The 17,522-nt window shown below is 43.1% G+C and overlaps 1 protein-coding gene across 2 annotated transcripts in view; it reads right to left on the reverse strand.

Moving 5' to 3' along the window:
* HYCC2 (hyccin PI4KA lipid kinase complex subunit 2) overlaps nucleotides 1-17,522 on the reverse strand; it is a 699,566-nt gene that overhangs the window by 13,723 nt on the left and 668,321 nt on the right. Inside the window, exon 12 of one of the 2 annotated variants that reach the window (XM_086955235.1) lies at nucleotides 9,305-9,472. The exons of the other annotated variant lie outside the window; for it this stretch is intronic. Within the exon in view, the coding sequence (XP_086811361.1) occupies nucleotides 9,305-9,472 (168 nt within the window). The remainder of the gene's footprint in view (nucleotides 1-9,304; nucleotides 9,473-17,522) is intronic. 2 annotated transcript variants of the gene reach the window in all.

Here is a 17,522-nt window from a genome sequence, read left to right on the forward strand (position 1 = left end):
TAACAGCCGCCTGACATGCCACCAACCGGCTGGGGAACTACGCTCCTCCACCCTCCCTTAGCTCACCCAATGTCTGTTAAAGCCACTTCGGAAGTTGTTCCTTCTCCTACCTCGCCGCCAAGTCCTGGAACGACCTCCCTCTCCACCTGTGCACCTTCCCATCACTGGAAGATTTCAGTTAGAAGCTCAAGATCTGTCTCTTCAACTGCACACAGAACCCCAGCGCCTAGAGATCCCCCAGGGTGACAAGTCGTGCTCTACAAAATCCACTGATAGATTGATTGCCTACTTTATTACGTGGCCATAATGTTAAAAGCAAAAATGCATATATCTCTATGGCAATGAGATGCAAGTATATCATGGTTGGGCAATGGTGGTTCTCGATATCCCTCGCGTCTGGCAAATGGTCAGGAGACTGTTGATATACCTCTCCTGCCAGCATTTATACCCCTGCTAGCACACAGACTTCAGCGAGAGGTAGACTTTCCAGCTGTCCATGCATCCTTCCTCCAAAGAAGCAGAAGTACCAATTCAGGTAAGAAAACGCGTTTATCAATATGTGCAATGCTTGTAGCAGAAGCTAATACCAGCTCAGAATAGCTATCAACAGTGCACTTGAATTTCTGGCTCAGGGACGGATAATATAGCCATCAGGTGGAAACCTCCAAAGATGAAAAGGAAAAATCGATATGTGCAAGTCACATAACCCATCTGAAACCAGACTGATGGGAGGCAATAAGATTCAGTTGAATCAATAATATATCATGCCAGGGCTTTTCAATATAAACAAGCATTGGCATAGCCAATAGGGTTTGCCTTTGGGACCTTATAAGTGTTTAGCCACGCAGCATATTTTCCCCCACTGGGCAGATTTCTGTTATGGAACTAGAGCTAATATAAAGTGCTTTGATACCTTGATTTGTGCTATATAAAAATGCAAAAATTAAAAAGGGGTGAAAGGAGAAGTGCTTGCAGGTTCTGGAGATGGGAATGCGAAAAGATGCACTTTGTAGAGTGATTAAGTAAAGCATGTTTGGCTGTGAGATAATCTGGCGAGGGTTGATTGAGAGGGGGGAAAGAGGCGACGGAGGAAAGGTGTGGGATCTGCAGGTAGTTAGTTGTTCCAAAGTGAGGAGGACAGGTCTTAGATGAGCAGTTAGGTGTTCCAAAGTGATGAGCTCTGCATACCACGGAATCTGCCTCCGTGGTTATTGAGTCGGGCTGTGATGGTGAGAAGTTTGTTTTGAGTGGCAGATTTCAGGGAGAAGTGTGATAAGGCTGCAGATTAACTGAAGTAATCTGGGGTTCGTTTTTGGATTACCATATAGGTAATGCATGGAACCTTTGGAATGTCCTCTTTCTTGGACAGAAGGTTAGCAAAAATATAAGTCCGGTCGCATCGTTCTATACACTCAGAAGAATGGCGAGCACATTACTTGGGAGGCTAGTAAAAACAAGCACTGGCGAAGTCAAAAGCACTCACCTTTGCGATCTATTGTCCTTGCCAATGCCTTTACATCATGCTGTACACAGCATAAACTAAATAATAAGCAAGCATGCACAGTGCACTGGAACAACATCAAATAAAACGAGGGACAGCAGGAGGAGGAGAATGAAGGGGTCAACAAGATCGAGATGAAGTGGGGGAGGGGCATGAGAAGTTAGCAAGATGACGGAGAGGGGGGGAAGCACTGGTCAGGAAGAGGATGGAGAGTAGGGGAGGGAGCATCACAATGACTAACATCAGTAACATTGACTGTGTGTAAAAGGAGGGTACAGAGTGCAGCAGAAGGATGGGTGGTGTGCGCATGGAAAAAAAGACAGCTGGGTCAGGAGACCGCGTGGGGGTGAGGAGGAAGGGTCCACTCACTGCGCAGAGTTGATTGAGGGAGGGTTGTGCTGCGCAGGGAGTCAAGAGGGGTGTGGTGTGTAGAGCGAACAATGAGAAGCAGTGCACATGGCGGGGACAGTGTTTTAGAGAGATAGGGGCATAATGGGACAGTTTGTGCACGAAATAGAGAAGGTTGACTGCCAGTTGCATGGTTTGGGAGAGGGTGACATTCGGTGCGATAGCATGGATGCGCACCCGTGCACAGGGAACGGAAGTTGCAGGAGTACAACGGTACTTGGACGGACAGAGTGGATGGTGCATCTGTGCAGAGAGAGAACAGCTTGCGAAGCTCCAGGCTCAGAGCAAGGCGGGGCGCAGCACCACTATAAACAGAGAGGAAGGTGTACAATTACAAGAAGTCTTCACTTCCAGTCTTAATACGTCTCTCGAAAGCCAAGAATCTGTAAGAAGTGACAATGGAAAGAGCCAAGTGAGGAGGACGTTCTTCTCAATATAGGAGGATGTGCTTTACTCCTCGGCTCACCCTTCCAAAAAGTTAACGAACAATGAGCTGTACACCAAAATAATACAACCACCTCCAATCAAAAGTTTAAACCGATATGTGATGCAGCCCCCTTCCCGTCCACCTTTTTATATGGATCAATCCTTGACATGTAGGCAGGATCCTCCTAAGGCTGAAGGAAGCCCGTGGGCAATTCACAGGGAACTGACTGTATATGTGTTAAAAAGAGCAACATAACATAACAAACAAGGATGGTGGTAAGGTGAAGAGGACAGCACACAGAGAAACAGTGGGTGAGAAAGAGGGGAAAGCAGTACACTGAATTAAAATATTAACCCAGCACCTAAAGTAAACATCAAGAGAACTTGGTGGCTGTGAGGAAAGTTCAAGCACAGCAAATTAAGTGGCAAACTTTTCATCAAGTTGGCACACAAACTAAACAAAACATGCACACTTCTCACCACAAGCCAAGAACATGATCAGCATTTCTCTGAATCAGTGCCTCAGTGCTTACTTTAGCTGCCCACACACTCCCGTCCTTACCAACATCCCCTGCTATACCCACCAGCAGATTTTTCCCTCCCGCACAACCCTGTTGTCCTTACTTACACAGATCACATACATATATTTTTTTAAAGTTAAAAAGGACTTACATTTAATAAAAAACATATTGACATGTAAATGCAGAAAGGAATTACAGCGCTTTACCTGGAAGGACAATATTACAACACCCCGCCGTTTGAAGTGCTGCAGAGCGGTGTGAGCTGTGGTGGAAGATCAGCTGCTGCAGGGGAAGAGGCGAGGTGGGCAGCTCTGAGACTAGCTCAGTGGCTGATCACCTTGGTCTCTGCAGCTATAGAGGTGATTCGGGAAAGGCTGAGCTCGGGCGGCCGATAACGAAGGCAGTCTCTTTAACCCGAAAGCGGAAGTGGGAGGAGTGTAGATTTTGGTGTTGAGAGGGAGGGCACCACACGGGGAGAAATGTTAAAGTTCAATGTTATGATGAAAAAATGGAGGAAGTTGAGGTGCGCATGCAGGTGAAAAGAAAGTGCAAAGAACAGTTTAGCTACTCTTATCTGAGGTCCGTGGACGGGAGCCCCCGCTCCTTGCTGTTTTTAAATAGTACATGTTTGCCTGCTGAAACAAAGCGGAAGCGTCTCGTAAAATATTCAGATTACGGATGCTTCTGCTGCAGGCGTATTGCAATGGGTGTGAGGCAAAGCAATAGTTTTTCTTTCACTGGTTCCTAGAACGTGGCTGAAATCACAGGAAACGCAACGGAGGGTCTTCTTCGCCGTGGACACCTCGGAAGTGCCAACTCTGCAATGCCATCTTCGAATCAAAAATATGGAAAATGGACAAACAAGAGGCATGACATTTACAGAAAAGTACTTTAGTAAAGGCGTGTCAAATGAAAACAAGCGTGGCCACGCGTGCCAGGTCAGCGGTGAAAGTAAAAGCACCGCGTTTGGAGCAAAAGTGCACCAGGGCCAGTGCGACCCCAATCTGTTTCCAATGAACGCTACTGCGAGACGCGGGAGTGATAATTGTAAACAGATGGCGCTGCTGCTCGCTCCCGAGCTCCCTAGGCCAGGGGAGAAAGAAGGCGGGACATGCACCTGCCTTTGGCCAATTGCATCCTGACATTCTTAAAAAGACGCATGCTAAAGCCAATAGCGGGTGATAAAAAAAAGGCACACGCACGAGAGTGTATTCCAAGTTTAAAACCCTTACTAAAAGCCTTGCAGAGCAGTGTAGGCGCGCTGGCTCAGGCGAGACCTGAAAAGAGTAATAGATTAATAAACACAACATTAAATGCTAATGTAAACTACAGTCCAGAGCAGGATTTACTATGCGATTTAAGACAAGAAGGTTGAACCCCTTTATTGTTCCTTCATTTAAAAAAAGACCGCTTGTAATGGTATGGCTTGACGGCACAGCTGTCACCAGACAATTATGTGAGAATCACCAGGAGAATCACCATTTGGGTACGGACACATGCTGGTAGCAAATTGTGATTGGGCAATTGTATGCTTCCACAAAAAAGTGCTTGACCTCCACACAGCCTTGATTTTGTTTATTTATCCAGTTGCTTGAGCTTGAACTTTCACAGTCACACACACACACGGACACAAAAGTCATTGTGAAGTCATTAAAGTGTCCTTGATAGCTAGATAATTTATGGTGCTTTTCTCTAACAGCAGCACAAATGGGAAGAGGGAAGTCATTGACTTGTATGGATTTTTAGGTCTTGCTTGCCAATGCAACTATCACCTAATCTTTTAACCTATACCAATATTACTCTACGGGGCTTTGCTTCCACAATAATATATGTCCATTCCCATTCTATCTACTTGTAATGCTTCACATTACCATACAACATTCATTTAAAGCCGGATCTATTGGCTATTGCCAATGCTTGCTTTCTAACCAGGAAAGGGAACTGAAGAGCCATCACTTTACACCACACTGTGGCACAATGTTTTATAAACAATCAGAAGAAAGCACAGGCTCCTGATCACATTTGATGGAGATTGGTGAAGCACAATGCCTTCATTGTGTATCTGTAAACTCAAAGCAGCAAAGTGATCCTCTGACCGGATACTCAACGTTAAAATGGTGAAGAAACATCACCTGATCTGTAGGTTTAAAATTCGTCTTTCTGAGCAATGACGAGGGCAGGGTCACCTGCATTTTATTGACAATTGTAATGGTAACATTGGAGTTAAAAATTGCAAATAAAGTAAATGTAGGGAGGCACTGTTCCTGTTTGTGTATATACAGTCACTAATGGTTCAATTAGAACTGTAAACCTGAAAAGCTCGAACCTCAGCTTACAGGGAAACATGTCCAAAAGGAAAGAAATAACCAACTATGAAAGAAAGGCGCTCGTGAGCTGGAAAGCAAAGCAGTCTAAAACACTGCATGTTCTCAGGGAAGATCATAAACATAAAATAAGGTTCTAAGTCATGGTGTGAAACATTAAAGGTGATCAGTTTTGTGAATTTGATTGACAAATCTAAGTTATGAATGACTGACCATGAGTGATCGACTATACATTGCTTGGCAGAATAACGAGCCACAGATAGAATACCTGGATTAATTTTGACAAACAAATGGCCGTTAGTCACATGAAGACTATTCCAGCTTTCTTCCCATAGAGGCAAGCAGTGTATGTCATCTTAACTTGACTAGTGGAAATATCTACAGACTATCAATTGTAAAGTTTTCTCACAGGATGCAAACTAATGCAAGTTGCGCATGGCTATTCATAGCAGAACATAGCATCTACTCTACCCAACAGCTCATGGTCTGGCATTGGCTGATCACGTAGGAGTGTTTAAAAAGAGACTGGACAGAGAAAATGACATGCGCAAGAAAAGTAGTTTAGTTAGATACATTACATGTAACGTTGCCCCGTTTATTAAACGTGCATTGGTTCACATACAAAACAGAACACATATTCAAATTACTTGGTCTTAATCCTCAAGGACGCCAGTTAATGGGTGAAATAGTAAGAACATCATTGTATGCAAGAATACCTCTGACAGAGTCAACAATAGATTTTTATTCCATCATGCATAATTTGTTGGGTAAGAACAGGGGTAGCCGGCTCTTCTCTCCACTCCTCCCCAGTCAAATTCACAGCGGCATACGTTGGTAGCACAAATGTCTAAACTGCCAGCCCAACGTTGCCCTTCGCACACTACTCACTTGCAAGGGTACAAGAAAATCGACAAACCACATTTTAAAAGTTGGGAATAGTAGGAAAAAGATGTTAAAATGTGGTTTTTGAGAACTTTTAATACAAGATTTAGTATAATAATAAACATGGCTATCGTGGCATTAGGTTGCAACAGATTTCATGTCCATTATAAGCAGAGCTATAACCTTTTCTCTGAATGGGGGCGAGACAGAAATATTAATACAATCCTTCCATTGGAGGCTCAAGTGCAAATATCTAGACACTTCAGCAATGCCACAGAAAAGGCATGCAGAAAAATCTTTCAGAGAAACATGCTGCGCCTCCTTGCACCTCAATAACAGATACCTCAATTCACAATTTGACTGAATCCCTGGCGCTTTTTCTCGCAATGATCCCTCTCCAGACAGACGCTCAGAGGAACCCGCACACTGAGGGGGATTTAGGCCAAAAAAGCCTTGTAAACAGGGGATGTTTTATCCGATTTCTCATTTAAGATTTTAAATATAGCAATGCATTTAAATTTCAATATGTAGCAGTACAATTTATGCAACTCTGAGATGAGGTCCTGAAGCAACGTTAGAGACAACGCTAGAGAATGTAACATTAACTTAAACGATTGGTTTACACAAATGGTTTACTCCACATTCAGCAGTGACAACAGCAGAGTGCCTCCTTGTGTTAGGGTAAAACTATAATATGCAAGAATGTAAAATTGCTTTGAAATTGGTCGTTTTACTCTAACGGTGCACTCAATATTGGGCAGCAATAATATCAGGGCGCTTCTTTGTGTTATAGTAAAAAGGCTATTTAACGGTCTACTTCGCATTCAGCAACAATAGAAATCGGCAATTAAGATTTTTTTTTTTTTTTTTTTTTTTTTTGGATGGGCATTTTACCCTCAACAGTTTACTCAACAGCAGCAAAGTGCCTCCTTGCATTTGGGTAAAATTATCATTTATGAGAATGTAAAACTACCTAGAAAGGCGATTTAACTCTAACAGTTTACTCCACATGTTACAGTAAACCGGACATTTTAGAGAATGTAAAAATATTTTTAATGGCGATTTTATCCTAACCTTTTACTCCAAATTCGGCAACCACAATAGAAGAGTGCCTCCTTTTGGTACGGTAATGTTGAGTTCATCGATTTGAACACATTGGCAAATTAACTCAAGTACAAGCAGAGGAAAAATTCTGGAAATTCTCCTAGTATGTTGGGAGCATAATTCTGGAGTATTAATATGTTACGTTTGCGGGACACATTACTGGGTGTAAGGCTTGCACTCTTTCCTTAGTTGGGAGCAATGCGTAACAGTATTATTTAACTCTTGCATAGTTCACCGCTGTTGACCTGTTAGGCACAAATAACACCAGACAGCTGTGCTACCAAACAGCCACAATACGTCCAACTATCAGGCCCTGACCACTTGAGGCCAAATGAAAAACAAGCTTGTGTTTTCTGTTACCGAAGCGAGCGAAACAACGCATCTAACAAAGAGCCACTCCATGGAAGATGTACAGATTAAGGTTCAGGATGAAGGTGGTTGCATGGCAAAGAATGTAACATCCGTCCACATTTACGTTTTAGAAGCTCTGCTACAAAGGGAAAACATTATTCTGTAACAGTGGAGGAACAACATGATGGTAAAGGACGATCAAACATACAGTACGTCAAACATAGCAGACAGGAAATGCTGGTAATGCGAAATGAAATGAATGGGAATAAATAACTGAAGGAGAGCAGCCTATTAAGAGGTTCTCAGGCATGTGGGCATGCCCCTTTATCCCTGCTACCAAAGTTCATGCAGATCATGCAAGTAGAAGAAAGGCCTGTAGGATTTACTGAGCATACTCAATCTCATGCAGTAATATCAAGGGCCCGAGGCCAGAACGGGCCCAATGAGACAATTAAAAAACACGCCAAGGAACTTTGTCCAATTAGGAAAAAGATGCTTTTATAAAAGGATAGAAAGAGTAATTGGGATTTATTTTTAAGGAATTTATCAATCCTAATTTCTTTTTGGCGGGGACAATATATAGTTTACATAGTAAAGTTGTATGTGGTAATACAGATGTTCACGAATATAAAATCAAAAGTTTAACTTTCAAACCAAAGGCACAACAGGAAGAGAGCTACTGCCCAGGATGGGTACATATACATATATTGATTGTCAATAAATTTCCCTTGTGTTATCAGGAATGTACGTCATGTCGTTTTTTATTCGCCAGCCTTACAAGCCTTCGTGGCCACCCAAGTATTCAGACTATTCAAAATGGTGGCTAATGAAAAGACCGGATGTCATTTTTTTGCATATGGACTACTCATCATATTTAAACAAATTATCTGTGGACTCAATGGACAACCTATTAAAGAATTAGGTCTTAGGCTTGAAATGTATTTCGGTGCCACAGTTTTCTGGTGTTGCGCTACAGCAGCCCACACACAGCCCCTCTATAGGATCTGATAGACAATAAGGACACAATTTCAGGGCTCAAGATAAATTGAGGGCAGAGGTGGGGGAACACTAAGCCTGAAGAGAAATGTGAGAAACATAGGGATAAACTGGAAAAACAGGTTAGGGAAGGGTGAGGCACTGGGTATCCTTTCAAAGAATGATCGGGCATGTACAGTGAACATTACCTCACTGAGTAGTACTTGCTCTTCCTATGAGACTACAGAGTGGGACTAAAGCGATGGAGTCACCCAGGGAGACTGGTGCCATGTACCGAACAAACAGGGGAAAGGGCAGAGAGCGTCTGGAGGCCTAAACTCTAAAGTTAATTAAGGCTACAGTGGGGAAAGAAAGCTCTTTAATCGCCTATTACCAGTGGACGATTAAAATATGGCTGTCTCAGCAGAGCTGCAGCATGAGCACATCCAGAATGGTATATATAGTCTCACAAGATTTGATAAGAATGAGCGTACTCAGCAAGAGAAAGTCTGCAAGCAAGCCCACAGTGTTGCACTCTCATACACCCCCACCCCATTCTGCTGAGCTTTAGCCATGCTAAGCTGGTCTTTCCATTTCAGAGAGATGCACAATCCAGCTCTGACAATATCCAAAAGCAGTACCTGATCTGATGCTGGGGATTTAGGGGATGTGATTAGCAAAAAGCAGTTAGAAGACCCAGGAGTAGTCCACGCGCACACTAGCATGGTTAGGCAATTTGCTAGGGGATTGGGAGTTGGTATCTTTCTCTGCCAAGTGCCTCACTGATTTCTGCCTCCACATCTCTGGCCTACCCTCTGTCGTGGTCACTGCAAAGGTGGACTCTCGTGGAAAGCCGTTGTCGAGTGTGCACAGAGCCAGCTCCGCGCTTTCCCGGACATTGTTCCCTAGGTCTGTGGAAGTTTTCTGGATCGGGGAGCCAGGGATGCTCACGTCAACTTCATTTGTAAAGTCAAAGCCATCTGGGATTCAACACACAGTAAAAGTTTAGTCCTTCAGCGCTTGTCCTCCAAAACACTGTAAAATGAAACTAGGAATCTTGCAACAAGTTGTGACATACACTCACAATCCCATGTACAGGTTATCAATACCCCCAGAAATGTGCTTTCCTTTTAATATGAAACAGTTTCCTAAAGACATTAATACACAGCTGCACAGTGACAAATGTAGCACATATTAACAGTGATGATGTCAGATGTAATGCATGATTTCTAGCTTGGTACTTTTCAATCTATATATTAAGTGATGGGAAATTTCACCGTGTATGAATATGAAGTAGGAACATTTTACTCCCTGCATTTAGAGGTTGGGAGGAAAAAATAGATGCTGAAAAGTGAAAATATATGATTTTCTGATTAAAAATCCATACCTGCAGCAAGTCATGGTTTTTCCGACTGGATTATCCATGAAATTAAAAATAGTTTTTTCCCTTAAATGCGAACCTCAAGACAGGCACGAGCTACTGTCATGCACATCCTTGAGACGACTCCTTCACCACATGCCTACCTTAATACACTCGGACCAGGCGGGATACATCCTGGGACGGCGAGACATTTAGTGAGTGGGCTTTAAAAAGCCGACCACAGCTTTTTGTGTGGCCTAGAGCGTGCGGTTACTGAAACACAGTTACGAGCAGAGGCGCCATCTGGCTTTCCTCATCATGGCTCATTAAGCGCATTGCTCACGGCGTGCGATTGCTTTCACTTCACTTTCACTGTCGCGTCAATTTCACGGCCATGCGGCCAATGCTTGTTTCTACATGCCTGTCTGTATCATCTGTTTTTTTTCTATTAGCAAGGGCTCCTGTAACTAACCTTATTTCCTTCATGCTGGAGAGGCAAGGGTACCACATATTTGCAGGGTGTCGTAAGACTTCCTCGGAAGGGTCAATGTGTAGAAGTAGACATGTCACAGCTTTCTCCGCTCACTGTGACACCGACCCCCCTCTGTCCACACCCCCCTTTTGACACCTATGGTACCTTTTTAAATGTAGGACGATCCAAATACATTGTACTTTTATGGATATTCTTATCCGAATAAAGATTATTTGAACTTGAACTTAACTGCATCCTTGTAATTTCAGACTCTCCTCAATTATTCTCTTCATATTCATTACATGTGCACAAAATGGAGAGGGTGATACATAATATGTCAGGCAATAGAAATAACCTATGACATAAGACACAGTGATGTGTTTATGGACTCATACTGCTAACCCTTGTACAAGCAAGCGAGAAGCACGGTTGTGTACACAGAACCCTCATAAATGTTCCCTTAAAGAGTTGCACAGTCATGGAGACTAATCACTGGAATAAAACCATTGCATAGATTACACAGTAAGAAGTCAGTTTCTCACAATCAAAAATTAATAGCAAAACTGAAGACTGTGCTATGCCTATCAAGACATTTTAAATGCTTTACTTCTGTATTAGGTTAAGTTACAAAACATCCTGCTAAGTTGGAAACATTATAAACGTGAAATTATTTGCTGTTGTCTTTAATTTCAGTGTTTGATGGTTAATATGTTTTGATTGGTCGATTGTTTGCTATATCATTAGTTGATTTATTTCCATTCAAATTCTGTATTCAATAGTTCACAATCATGTGAGACACAAACTGCAATGGCATCATTTATTTTCCAAGGTTTGAAATAGTTTTGCTGTTTTAATATAATTTTGTTCATTAGCTTCGGAAACAACCTTTGAATCTCTAAATTAAGTAGCTTCCATAAAATGAAGCTTAGTAAGACTTTTCCCCCATGAGAATAAATTGTAGGTACCACCTACCAATCTCAAAGGTGAGATTGCAGGTGTTCCATACAAGGTAAAAAGTTAATTGGACAATTTCATTATTGTCGAATTACCTTAAATTATAGGAGGAAGCAGGTTAGAGAATTCCATCTTGCCCTTGTCAGATGAATGCCAAAGTTTGACTTGTCGAGAATGATTTTGCAATGTCATGTCTACTGGGTAGTGACATCAGAGTGGGTGATGAAGGATGTTGCCTTGACACAGTGGCAGACAGTCCACCTAGATGATCGCCAATTGAATAAGGTAGCTACTCGACCAGAGAGAACTTCTGGGGTGCCATTAGCATCACCTAGTTCTCAAGCAGAGGACATTGCTGTGGTGTTTAAGGTAATCATATGTGATCTGAGATGCTTTGCTGAAGAAATCAGCGATGCTGTGAGAGTGAGGCTCCGATAGAGCATAAATCAAAAAGGAAACAAAAACATCCCACTTTGGTTTATATGCCACCACAAAATTCCAGGTGCAAGACGACAGTGAAGAAGCTGGGAACTTTCAATCTAATGAGAAGATAGACTCCTAAATTGTGAGCCCTCCACTTCTAACCCAGAAGCCAGCCAGCAGCTGGTGATCCACATTCTATTATATGACTGGAAAACGAGTAGCGGAGCTGTCCACCTGGAGGTACTAAAAAACAGGGAAAGCCTTAGTCCACACCTTTAGTTGGCTATCATGGGTGTGAATTTGGACATATGTTGTGATATATCTACAAGACCCCTTCATTGTCTAGGAATCTGCAACCAAAACTGGTAGGCAGTGTTCCATTTAAAAGGGTATGCATATTGTACGTTTCTTGGACCATTTCTATAAAACAAGACAAATATATATGTTGCTAAATTTCTATGGCAGATGGATTATTCGGATAAAGTAAGTTTAAAATGTAAAGATAGAACCACTGAATACACACACTTACTACTTCCACAACTCCTACATGCTCTTCCATTCAATTGCTTAACGATAAATCTATCTCAGCATAAATATGAGCAGAATGTTAAGACTGTTTTTATGGGTGCTCTGTAATTGACCGAGCAAACCACATAGATTGCTACTACGGCCATCTGCAGCTGAGCCCAAAAAAAAAAAATAATGTGTAAGTAAATCTGGAACAATTTTTTGATTTATAAAACATTCATTCTATCAGTTTTAATTATAACCTGTTGCTACTTTTGTTTTAAACCGGACATTGCTTTTTAAAAATGTACTTTTAAAATGAACGGCTTACCTGCACTTTAGCACCACGCATACACCGGAATCTATGAGGCACATAACTTGCTTGGCCGCCATCTTGGGAAGAGTGCACTCTAGCAGTTGGGGGTAATCTGCTATAAAACATGCGTGCTGCGGGACACGCCGCTGGCGCGCCTAAGGCATGCTCGTCTACGCCCTTTGGCTTCCCGGAAGTGGCCAGCGCCAGGTATGCTGCCGTTTTCCTCCTGATGTGTCCGCCACACGCAGGATTTGGAGCAGGGAAAAATTGGGATCGATTGGTGCGTCTTTGAGGTCATGTGGCCATGTTTGGGCTGTGCTGGATAATATATCTGTTATCTGTCCGAGCTGCAACTTTCATTTTAACCATACTGTGGGCTCTACTCCCTTACCCAGCTACATTCCTCCTGTCTCTCTGTCTGTTGAAAGTCTGGTTAATGCGCGGTCCATGGCTAAACATGCTTCTGACATTTTTGAGCTTTTGGTGATAGATAGCCAGCTAGATCTGTTATTTATAACAGAGACCTGGCTCAATGAGTGTTCAGCTCCAGTCATTACCTTGGCTATCCCTACAGGGTTTAAAATTGCCAGGGTCGACCGCAAAGCAGGCAGAGGCGGAGGGGTTGCGGTAGTTTTCAGGGAAAACTAGACTCTTACTCAGGAGCATTCACAGGATTTTAGGGAGGGGCAAGCGTTTGATTTCTCCCTCACTATTTCTCTGCATTTTGTACTGGGAGCCACGTTGTTATATCGTCCTCCTGGGCTCCGAACCCCTTCCTAAAAGCTTTTGACGAAGGCATTGTGCCTAGAGCCTTACATCACTCTGATTATCTACTACTTGGCAACTTTAATATCCACTTTGACTGTAGAGAGGCTCCAGATACGCACGCCCTTAATGAGTCCCTGGATCTCGCACAACTGACACAGTGGATAAATTCCCCCACCCATAGTGGGGGTCACACCATTGATGGGGTTTGTAACAACTTTCCTTTAGTTGTACAAGATCCTCTCCCGGTCCCTTGGTCCGATCATTTATTAATTCAATTCTCCTAGCCAGCCTATTCTTCTATGAAGACTTTGGAGGCAAGAAGCATTCGAGCCTGCTGCTATTGGCAGAGTCCTGGTAGATTCCCGCCCGGGTATGGTTGGGGGTCTATTGGAAGCAGTAGTCGGATTTAAGACTTGGTTGGCCAGAGCAGTGGAGCATTTCTCTGCTCCACTAAGTCATAAAAGAGCGAGACAATCCCCGTCCCAACCTTGGTTTTCAAAGGAACTGAAAGAACAAAAAATATCATGCAAAAAGCTAGAGCGCTGCAGGAGACAGGCATACCGTTCTCTAGCCAAAGTAGCTCTCAGGAAGGCTCAGAATAGCGGATACTCCATGGTGAAGTTGGCCAAAGGCCACTTTTTCGCAGAGCATATTGCCCAGTCGAAAAATAATTCAAAAAAAATATTTGCAATTGTTCAAAGCTTCCTGAATCCTTGCGCTGAACAAATGGCTTCACCTGTCTCTAATGATTGGTGTGAGCAGCTTTTTTATTTTTTTATTGATAAAATTCAAGCCATACAGGACAGCTTCGGGACTGCAAATCAACTGCAGGCGACCTATTCTAATCAGAAATCTGCAGTCTCTGTTCCAGTTCGCCCTTCTTTGACTTCATTCACTCCCATCCCGCTGTCAGATACCTTGGCAATACTTAAATTACTCAAATCAGGCTCTCCTACCAACCCCTGCTGAGCAAGATTATTGGCGGAAGTAGTGGATGTGGTTAACCCAGAAGTCAATAAAATTGTCAACCTGTCCCTCCTGACCGCCACGGTTCTACCTGAGTGGAAACAGGCAAAACTCCTCCCCTTGCTGAAAAAACCTTCATTAAATCCCGCTACCCCGGCCAGTTACCGCCCAATTTCACTCCTCCCGGCTGTGGCAAAGGTGTGTGAGAAGACCGCTCACAAGCAGCTCTCTGAGTTTGTTGAGACTTCTGGCGTCCTCCACCCCGCCCAGTCGGGATTCAGGGCCTCTCATAGCAACGAGACGGCCCTGGTTGAGGTGGCGGAGGCTATTAGAGAGTGCCTGGATGCCGGCGGCAGACCAGCTCTGGTGCTTCTAGACCTCCCAGCCGTGCTTAACCCCGTGCCACACCGCCAACTTTTGGCGCGGTGGTCTCAAATCGGCATCTCGGGTCTGATGTGGGAGTGGATAGAATCCTTTTTAGCCAATAAATCAAGGCAAGTATGGCTGCCCCCCTTCTCCTCTACTCCAAGTAGTCTGACTACGGGGGTTCCACAGGGCTCTACATTGAGCCCTCTTATATTTAATGGCTATATGACAACCCTTATTTACTTGGCGGAGGAGCAGGGTGGTAAGATCATAGCCTTTACTGATGATACCCCGCTCCTCTTCTCGTGGAAGAAAACTGATTTCTCTCCAACCACTGCCAAAAACTGTCTCGTTTAGGTTTTTAAATGGCTAGCAAAGGCCCAACTGAAATGCAATGAGGAGAAATCGGAGGTGCTCCTCTATGGATCCTTTCCCCCGCATTTCAGAGAGGATATTTGGCCAGTGGGCTACCCCCCTGCCTAACGCCATGGGGAACCTGGCGAAAAATCTGGGAGTCTGGTTCGGATGAGGATTTAAGATTTCTGCCTCCGATCAATAAGTTGGCTGGTGTGTGCTTTGGCACACTGAAACGACTAAAGAAGTTTCTGCCCCTCTTGCCCAAAGTGGCTAAAGAAATGGTGACTCGTGCTCTCATCCTGTCACGTGATGGCGCGAGCTCTACTGGGTAATCCTGGCAGATGTAGCGTAAGGCAGACCCTACGGGATCTGCATTGGCTCCCGGTGGAGCAATGGATACTGTTTAAGGCTCTTTCATTGGCTCATTGTGCCCTCTATAAGGCAGGGCCGCAGAATCTTAGGAGACGCTTCACGTTCTATGTGCCACCCCGACATCTGCGCCCTGCAGGCCAATGATTCGCTGTCATACCTAGGCACCGCTTGACCAGATTGGGCGGCAGCTCCCTTTCAGTTAGAGTGGCCATGGCTTGGAATGCTTTGTCCTTTGACCTACGAAATATTGATGACCTTAGGCTGTTTAAAAATCAGTTAAAAGCCTTGTTATTTAAGTAATCTTTCAGCCGGATCAGCTTCCTTCAGTCTCCACTATTTGGCTTCTGTGAAATTTTCGAGTAGCCGTGCACGCTATAAATGGAGGTTAACATAACATAACATTGATCATAAAATGAATTTTTCTATGGTTAACAAACTTTCCGAAATACACAGCAGTGATTTTGAAATAATGCATACATAATTTAGAAACTCCGCTTAAAACTTCTGTGACCAAGACGGGATTGTGGCAACATGCCAGGTTTTGTTCTGGATACTATTGTTAAATTAGTTAAAGCTTAAATTACCAAGATACTCATCTACTTTGAATGCAGTTTCTTTCCTTTGGAAAGGATAAATGTAGCACAGTATCTTTAAGGTCTGGTGTGCAACAAGTTATACTTAACTATGAATAAGTTAATGATGATTTACTTTAACTAGGTAACATGTGTCCACGGGTAATACTAGCAGCCATGGTCAGATTTGCTCATTTAGAAAACAATGAAGGAGATCAGGCTCTTGTAATCTGAGGGATAATCTATGATAAAAATCTAATTTTTTATATAAACTATAGATTTTCAAGTATGTTGCTATTTTTCTTTCTACCTACGCTGCGAAGATTTTGGCAATACTACCCATCCACTTTCATCAGATGTCCTTTACAATATTATACGACTGCCATGTCTGAATGGTTACTTGCTGATAGATTAAATCAGGAGTTATACTTGGTAGAAGAGAGGTGCGCATGAACAGTGTCTATGGCTGGTGGGGAAGGTTGTATGCCTGGGGATCCTGGTGGACTTGCTTGTACTTCTGATCGACCAATACAGTTACACATAGGTAAGAGAATGATTAAGTAGGACCAGGATGCTTACTTAACAGATTGTGCTAATAAAAGAAGTGAAGCATGGATGCGAGTTTGCCCCCATATTATTAACCTGTTTGTGGACCTTAGGAAGTGTAGGAAATTTCCACCAAAATGGGTCTACATGCCTGCTGTTTGTTCGATAGATACAGTATTCCCCCTACAACAGTCCCATAAAGTACCCACATTTAACTGGCCAGCGACATCGATTATGAAAAATAAAGATTATTTTTTGGAGGCCACAATATATTTGATTGCGAACTGATGATCATAATTATATCTAATCTTTGTCTTCATATCAAATATTCTCAAGGCCATTTCTCTATGATTACTGCAGTTATTCATATGGTAGTATATTTCTTCATAGCTTGCTTCAATGAAATTCCAGATTTGTATTTCATCCCTGTTTGGAGCTCATCAGGAGAGTAGCAGTGCCACTTTGAAAACAGTAACATGTGCACAACATCAGTAACTGTTCAGGAGGAGCCTTTTCTGGAAAGAATCTCTCCAGGATGTGGCATCACAAACATCCTAGGAAGCCAGAAATGAAAACCAAAACGGTGTGGGTGAGCTGGAAAAACCCAGCATGAAGAGCATTGTTAGCATCAAGAACCTTCTCTGATTTTCTGGTCTGAACCATTGCTGCACTATTGTGATGGGCTTTAAATATAGCAGAAGACTGGATGCCACTGTTCTGTAGCATATATAGTAGATTAACTGCAAGACATACTAGGAGGTCCAGTGGGAGGGTAGGAAGGGGAAAGGCTATTAAATCATTAGGCCTACACTACGGTCCGCATTACAACTGGCCTCTTAATCCCAAATTGGGCAGATATTTGAGTTCACATTCAAATTGGTGTAACAAGACATGCATTCATTCTGCATGTGTTTTCTTTTGCCGCATGTGAAATTACCACAGGTAATATGAAAAACACATTTTCCAGGTCACACCTGGAAAAATTTGTCCCCACAAAAAGACCCGGCATTACCAAATTGCAAATGCAAATCAGTGAAGTAAGCCATTTTCA

This window comes from Lissotriton vulgaris, chromosome 2_1 (assembly GCF_964263255.1).
Source record: "Lissotriton vulgaris chromosome 2_1, aLisVul1.2, whole genome shotgun sequence".
Classification (NCBI taxonomy): Eukaryota; Metazoa; Chordata; class Amphibia; order Caudata; family Salamandridae; genus Lissotriton; species Lissotriton vulgaris.